This window comes from Bipolaris zeicola, assembly GCF_000523435.1.
Source record: "Bipolaris zeicola 26-R-13 unplaced genomic scaffold scaffold_132, whole genome shotgun sequence".
In the NCBI taxonomy this organism is placed as follows: Eukaryota; Fungi; Ascomycota; class Dothideomycetes; order Pleosporales; family Pleosporaceae; genus Bipolaris; species Bipolaris zeicola.
This window is the reverse complement of record NW_006912181.1, coordinates 62,275-70,031: the sequence shown is the minus strand read 5'-3', so window position 1 is coordinate 70,031 and position 7,757 is coordinate 62,275. Positions and strand designations below refer to the sequence as shown.

The 7,757-nt window shown below is 50.9% G+C and overlaps 3 protein-coding genes across 3 annotated transcripts; 1 reads left to right on the top strand and 2 right to left on the bottom strand.

Annotated features, from left to right (window-relative positions):
• Window positions 1-498: 498 nt before the first annotated feature.
• COCCADRAFT_101773 (uncharacterized protein) lies at window positions 499-2,166 on the bottom strand (the record flags this gene model as incomplete). Its single annotated transcript, XM_007716263.1, has 3 exons — window positions 499-545; window positions 602-1,743; window positions 1,796-2,166. 3 exons carry the CDS (start codon window positions 2,164-2,166, stop codon window positions 499-501), a joined length of 1,560 nt encoding a protein of 519 aa, XP_007714453.1.
• Window positions 2,167-3,920: 1,754 nt separating this feature from the next.
• COCCADRAFT_27999 (uncharacterized protein) lies at window positions 3,921-5,138 on the top strand (the record flags this gene model as incomplete). Its single annotated transcript, XM_007716246.1, has 2 exons — window positions 3,921-4,533; window positions 4,588-5,138. The coding sequence occupies 2 exons, from the start codon at window positions 3,921-3,923 to the stop codon at window positions 5,136-5,138; spliced, it is 1,164 nt and encodes a 387-aa protein (XP_007714436.1).
• Window positions 5,139-5,353: 215 nt separating this feature from the next.
• Window positions 5,354-7,080, bottom strand: COCCADRAFT_38629 (uncharacterized protein; the record flags this gene model as incomplete). The annotated part of the gene is made up of 3 exons (XM_007716262.1): window positions 5,354-5,634; window positions 5,713-6,916; window positions 6,967-7,080. 3 exons carry the CDS (start codon window positions 7,078-7,080, stop codon window positions 5,354-5,356), a joined length of 1,599 nt encoding a protein of 532 aa, XP_007714452.1.
• Window positions 7,081-7,757: the final 677 nt, after the last annotated feature.

The following is a 7,757-nucleotide window of genomic DNA, read 5'->3' as shown; positions in this document are numbered from 1 at the left end:
GGGGGGGGGTTTATATCTTGGATACAATGAAGCGGTTGTTTGTGGGTTATGGGAAACAGGTGCAGAAGATGTGAGACTTTGGGGTGTTTCTTTGTTTTGTGGGTGAGGTGAGGGGGGAATGCTTGAGATGGGATGCTCAGAAGTGTGAAAATGGCTTGGACTAGGAGGATGAAGTAGAAGTGAGACTTTGGCATCTTTCTACATCGAAAGGCGTGAGAGTGAGACATTGCACAAGGAAGATAGGAATGATTAATAACATATGATTGAACATTTCAGTATTGTGTATATGTTAGAAAAAAGGAAAATGTCAAGATTGGCAACGTGATGGGTGACCATAATACTGGTATCAAACGAACAATTGTGTATCCTGAATGATGAGACAAGAAATGGTGATCCTGAAATCTCCCGGAGATCCTCCCAGTTTCGTTCCAAGACTCCCCCTTGCAAAATTCATACATCCCTCTTCCTCCTCATTGTATCATGCTAGATGATTAGTATTTACAGCTTGGACCTTCGCTGCAAATATAGCTTCAAAGCAACGGCCGCTGATTGATGTTAGGATATACCCAGAACCACCGTCTCAAAAGCACGAGTTACTCACCAACAACGGCAGCCAGACTCTTCACACCCAGCAAGCCCAAAAACCAAGTGCTCCATCCAAGAGGGTTTCCCTCGCGATCAAAGTTTGGTTTTATCTCATTCATGCCCTTCAATTGCTTCTGCTTTTGAGGCGTGTAGGGTGGGTATCTAACAGCCATGAGGCCCTCGATCCATGCAGGTGTTGTAGTCACACTCCTGCGGTGAGTAAAGGTATCGAAACTAGCTTTGCCCCTGTATGAACCTGTGCCACTTGTTCCGACACCACCAAATGGCAGGGTAGGAATGGAGCCGTGGAAGAAGCCGTCGTTGAGAGAAGCACCGCCACTCCGTGTTTGGCTGATGATTTTCTCCATCTCGGCCTTTGTACCAAAGGCATAGGTACCAAGGGGTGTGTCGTGGAGTTCGTTTGCAATCTTGATGGCTTCGTCGAGGTTTTCAACAGGAAGGATGGGCAAGAGCGGGCCGAAAGATTCCGAAGTGACCATGCTGTCGTTCATGTCGCTGATTTGGACAACGGTGGGCTCGATGAAGAGGTCAGACTCGTCCATGGTGCCGCCGAGGACAATCTTGCCGTTGCTGTCGTCAACCATCTTCTTGATGCGTTGGAATTGACGTAGATTGACGATGCGGCCATAGTCAGGGGACTTGCGGGGGCCCTGTGGGTAAAATTCCTCTAGTTGCTTCCTCATCTCCTCGATGAAAGCGGGCAGGATCTCGCGATCAACAAAAGTGCAGTTGTGGCTGAGACAAACCTGACCAGCGTTCAATGTCTTGGCCCACAACAATCGTCTCGCTGCCAACCTGGGATCCGCATGCTTTGTGACAATGGCAGGGTTTCTGCCGCCCAACTCAAGCGTCAGCGGTGTAAGCGTCTCAGCCGCCTTCTTTGCGATGATCTTGGCGACAGCCTCGCCACCCGTGTAGAAGATCTTGTCCCACTTTTGATCGAGGAGGGCAGTAGTTTCGGGGATGGCGCCTTGAATGCACGTGTAGCACTCGGGATCCAGTGATTCACGCAGGATCTTTTGAATGACAACGGCGGCGTTGGGCGACGACTCAGAGGGCTTGACGATGGCGGTACATCCAGCTGCAATGGCACCAATGAGGGGGCCTAGGGTAAGTTGGATAGGGAAGTTGTACGCTCTGTTCTTGTCAGCATCGCTCCTTGACATACCAATGGCATTGAGAAGCATACCCAATGATCAGAGCAGCCCCCAAGGGATCCTTCTTGATGTGCGGGCGGAGCGGCTTGTTGGTCCAGGGAATGTCGGGCGCGGGCTCGTCCTTTGCGAACTGGCGGACCCTGTCGGCCATCCAGATGCAGTCGTTCATGCACCACGAGATCTCGGTCAGGTACGTCTCAAACTCCGGCTTTCCGAGATCGCGCTTGCAGGCTTCTTTGATGAGTTCGGCATTGTCCTTGAAGCCCCAGTAGAGCTTGCGCAGCTGCTGAATGCGGAACTCGAGGGGCCTGGTCTTGTGGGAGAGGAAGCTGGCCCGCACCTTTGCGCACGTGGGGGCAATGTCGTCGATGGGCGTGTGTTCGAAGGGGGGTAGTTCAACCATTGTGTCGGGAGTTGAATTGGGTGGGATTGAATTGGAATGAAAAAAGAAGGGGGAAGTCCAACACAGGATAAAATGGAAGCATCGGCCGACTATAAGCTGCTCAACAGGCCTGGCGTGGGCGACGTCTCACAAGCACGCGGCAGACATACCTCGGTCCCACACGCTACGGACGTGCCCCGCATTGCCTAAACCCCATTCGGACTAGCCTCTCCTCCTTGCATTCCTGTCTCCTGCTCGGTCTGGACATTGTTCAGACGGTATTTGGAAGCATATTGCCAGTCTTTACCAGTCCCGCTGCCGCTCCAAACATCACGACCAGGGCCGGGTACAGACCTGCATCATTTCTAACCGTTGCCGCCGCTATGGCTGAACCTGCTGAGATATCCGCATTTATCCTCAGCTGCAACGGCGTATTGATTTCTTCAGGCACATATACTTGCTGGCAGTTAAGCTTAGTACTGTCAAATTTTCTCGTCCACACCAGCTACACGGAACGTTGAGCCAAGCATCCCTCTCCTCCACAAGAGACCAGGCGCTTCAATGAGAAATCTCTGCTGTTATGCCCTCTTACCACCACAACTTTACTACCTGATGCGCCTCTTGTCAAAACCTCAGCCTTACCAGATGTGCATGCAGGGCTCAAAGGTCAGCAGCGATAATCCCTGACAAGTCGCTCGGTGCTACTGTAGCCTTGAACCTAAACGAATCGGAACTCGGAAGCCGAGTGCTTTCCGAAGCGTACGCTGCGCCCCTGTGCTTACAGCGAATACTCACACTACGGTACTCCAGTAAATGACTTGTCAAAGCGTGTATGCTTGCGACGTGGTTTTCGTAATGCATATAGCTGTCATCGATTTTCTTTGTCTGATCTCGGATCCGGGACTCTTTCGCCATCCGCTTCGGTCGCCTTGCCCCGAAGCCTTGGTCTGAGCGTGGCTGAGACACGAGATAACGCTTGTGCGAATCGAGGAGACTTGAGTCGTAGTAATGCGTTAGGATCTCCAGAAGCATGTCACTACAAGTCACGTCTTGTTCCCACATGTTGTTCTGTCCGAAAGACGTCCTTCAACCAAAAACAGAAAACATGGATACAGCTTTCACATGAAAATGCCGCTCTAACATTCAGCTCGGATCACGGGACCTGTATTGATGCTAGGGATGCGGAGATCCATATCCGCTGAGTTTGTAAACGAAGCATCGCATTGCCGCATTAGCGCATGCTAGTAACCTTGGTACTGTATCAGTAAGCCCTTAGTTGGTATATAGATATTTAGTCTCTGCAACTTCGTCCCCCTACGCAGATAGGTTCCATTGCTTCTCTCCAAGCACGCGCTGCAAAGGTTCCTTTTGCTATTTTGACTGGCTCTCTCCATTTTCTCATACATATCTGCTGCTCATGAGAGAACCCTTTTCCAACTAATTCCAAAACTAGCTATTTCTCAGCTGAAGAGTCGAAACCATGTTTTACACTGAGATGTCTGACTGTTTACACACACCCCGCAGTACTAGTCTGGAATTGCTTAGCATACTACGAGATGTACGCCCTCCACAGAGTTGCCAAGTTCTGCTAACCAATGCTTTTGTCCAATCTTAGGCGACCAAAACGCCATCTTACCAGTGCATCTGCATACAAATGCCACAAAGTCACACATAACATGAATTTAAAGTTTACACAGCACACACGCACTATAAAGCAGTGGTGCAAGTCACTGGCTGATACATCATTCATTCCAAAAGTGTCTCTCAGCAACAAAATGACATCCAAGTCACTACCCGTACGCGCAGCCCTGATTGGGCTTTCCTCCTCTGGCACTACGTCATGGGCTGCTAATGCCCACCTTCCCGTTCTCAAGACACCCGCTGGCCGCTCAAAAATTGCTATCACTGCATTGCTAAACAGCAGTGTCGAAGCCGCAAAAGCCGCGATACAGAAACATGAGTTCCCCGCCACTACCAAAGCTTACGGTGGCCCCGGAGACCTAGCAGCAGACCCAGATATCGATTTCGTGATATGTAATACAAGAGTTGACAAGCACCGCGAGGTTATCATGCCAAGTATCAAAGCGGGCAAAGATATCTACGTCGAATGGCCAATCGCCTCAAACAAAGACCATATCCAAGAAATAGTCGAGGCAGCACGGCAAAGCGGATCTAGAGTGGCAGTAGGTCTGCAAAGGCGATGGGATCCAGCCGTCGTTAAACTCCAAGAAGTCCTAGACGGAGGCAAAGGGGAGCTAGGGAAAATCCTAAGTTCAAGCGTCCAGGCCTTTGGCGGCATTCCTTTCAGAGACATGATGCCCCCAGGTCTAATCTACTTTACTGACAAAGAAATCGGTGGAAACAGCATTACTATCGGCGTCGGCCACAGTATGCTCATACTCCTAAATCATCCTTCAAACAAGCTATCTAACGAAATCTCAGTTCTTGACTCAATCCTCACAGTCCTCGGCCCCCTCTCCCCCTCAAGCATCCACTCCAAATCCCAAATCCAACGCCCAAGCCTCGGCGTTCCCGACACAGAAACTCAAAAAGTAACACGCCACATAACCTCCAACGTGCCCGACCTCCTCTCTCTCCACGCCACTCTGGCACCCTCCGCCCAAACAGCCCCAAACGCAACACTTGCCTTTCTCTTTCGCAATGGCCCAGCCTTTCCCGGCGACCCCGCACTTACCTGGTCCATCAACTGCGAAAAGGGCGAAATCAAACTCGTATCGCCTACGAGTCCTTTCTTTCAGTTTTCAGATAACGATGCGGCTGTGAAGATTCAGGTGCATGATTTTGCGAGTGGGGAGGTAAGAGATGTGGGGTGTGAGTGGAGCAAGGAGCAGATAGAGGTGCCAATTTTGGCGAGGGATGTTATGGGGTGTTTGTTTGCGTTTGTGGAGGGGAGGGAGGAGGGAGATGGGTGGGTGGGGCTTGAGGATGCGGCGAGGTTTGCGGAGGTTATAGGGAGGTTTGTGGAGGTGTAGGATGGGTGTGTGTAGTAGGAATGGGAACTGAATGGATGGGAGAAGTTGGTGTATGTAAGTATGAGGGAGATTCCTCATGAATCCATGTAAGACATTCAGAATATACGTGTCTGTCGTAGTGTTGAATTAAACTCAGATTAGCGTTTCTAATCTACTAAGCTACTATCCCTAGCAACCCCTAAATGTACTCCAAATTTCACAAGACACCAGCCTCATCAATCCATACCGACTCCCCCTGCCTCCCAATCAACCCTCACATCAACCCGACACAACTTTCCCCCATCCGGCAATTCCCCACCCCCAAAGTACCTCTTGACCACCTCGGCCACGCACTCCCCCAGAAAAGGCAACACCGTATGCCCCGTAGAATTCTGCTCCAACACCACCGCTCCCTCAAAGAATCCCGCCATATACCTCGCATTCGCAACAGGTGTAATAGGATCCACCGACGGATTCACAAACAAAACCGGCGTCTTAGTTTCCGTATACTTGAACCCTGTACACCAATCAATCCCACCCCATTCAAACACAAAGAGAAAATAAAACAAGAAACATAGACAAGGAATGTACTTACCTTCAATTACCTGACTCTCGGGCGGCACAATCCCAACCCCAACCCCCAACACCAAATTCTCAAGCGCATACACACGTCCCGCATACACACTCGTTCTCGCCACTTCCTCGTATCTCTCCCGGAAAACACTACGGTTCGGTATCTGACTCCGCCCCGCATAATCAGCACCAGTAACCAACATATAAACCTCCTGCGCCGCACCACTAGGCCGTTGGAACCGCGCGATTTCCTCCAGCCAAACTGCTGCATCCCCCCGTTCCAACGCAGCAAGACCGCGCGCGAGGAACGGGAAGCCAATTGCGCCGGCGTATAGGGTGTGAAACGCTGCGGCGAGGACGGCGTCTTTGGTTATGACTTTGGGCACTGGAGTCGAGGTCAATTGGATGACTGGTTCACGCTCGAGGTTGGATAAGAAGGTATCGAAGCGGTTTTTCACGTCCTCTGCGTAAAAAGCGCAAGTTCCAGGACCGGCGGCGTGGCAGAGGGAAAAGAACAGGCTATACGCTGCATCGACGTCTTGTACGGCTGTTAGCTTAGCGCCGTTGAGGTGGTCTTCGGCGTTGACGGTGCCGTCTAGCACCATGCGGCCGACGCGGGTGGGATACTTGGATGCGAGGGCTTGTCCGATGATGGTGCCGTAGCTGAGGCCGTAGAAATTGACAGGGGATTCATCTGGGTTCTCGAGATTGCGGAGGCGGGATTGGTGGGTGGTGAAGTGGAGCATGTCTTGTACTGCGGCGAGGGTACCGGCGTATTTTGCGGTTGTGTTTCCGTTGGCCTTTGTGCACCATTGGCCTATTGCGAGGCCGCGAGCGTACGTTTCGTCGAGATTGGAGGCTTGGGATAGCTCTTCGAAAGTACTCCAATAGGTATCTCGGATGTTTGGTTGGCCGGGGAAGCATGTCAGTTCGATGCCGCTGTTGTTTACGCCCCTTGGGTCGAAGCTGATGATGTTGTATTGTTCGCCACTCAGATTCAAGATGAGGTCGCCGATTCCGGAAAGCAAACTGCCTACGCCTGAGCCACCGGGTCCACCAGGGTTGAAGAGAAGATCCTGAGTAACGTTCCCCGGGGCAAGCTTGCGAATGAATGCGACGGTCGTGGTGCCAACACTACTATCTTCGTAATCGAGCGGTACTATCAGATTGGCGCAGTCAAAGCCATTGTAGCACGGTATCCATTGGAGATCAGACGATGGAGTAATCTAGACTTCCAGCATAAGTCGAGAATATGAGCTTGACTTACTTTACTCACTTGACTGAAACTCTGTACTTCGATTGCTTGATGCGGTAGTGCACTTTGGGTCTTTGGAGAAGCGGTGGTGAATGATAGTATGGATAGAGTTGCCCAAGATCGCATGTAAACCATTGTGCCAGTGATGCGAACCTAGCCGATCGTAGAGGTGATGGGTAAATCAAGGCTGTTTCCAGACATGAGTATCCCAATAGTTGGAATGAGCCAGTGTCTTATAGTGTCTGGCCCTACCTTCCTCGTCTAATGACGACGAGGCTGCTGATGACTGCAGTAGGTCGTGAAACCTGCGCATGATCAAGTTCTTTGTACGCTGCTCAAGTTGACCTATCGTATCTGCGGCAAGCCTGCTTTGTGAAGAATCTTCAAAATGAAGGTTCTATGAGTTGCGTTGTGTAGGGTCGCTTTAGCCGATTAGTCCTAGGAATCCGTACCAACAGTAACCACAGTCTGTCCGATCCACGACAAGATGCATTACAAGGGTATCGCAAGTAAGGCTGACTTTGCGGGGTTGGGAGGCATACCCAACAAGCGTAAGGCCGCCCTTGTAGCCTCTTTGGTGCGCCGTAAGTACGCCTGATTTGTGAGGACTTGTGGCGGGCCGGCTTTCAGCGTATCAAGTTAGGAAAGAAACTAACCATTGGAGTAGACTGCGGAACTGGGTATAGAGGAAGCGAGAGTTTTGAAAGCATTGTATGTATCAATGTATTGCGCTAACCTTTCTCCACAGCTTACCGCATGGACTACAAAGAGTAATGCCGGTATGCGTGACGATCTGATCTGAAGTGGTATCC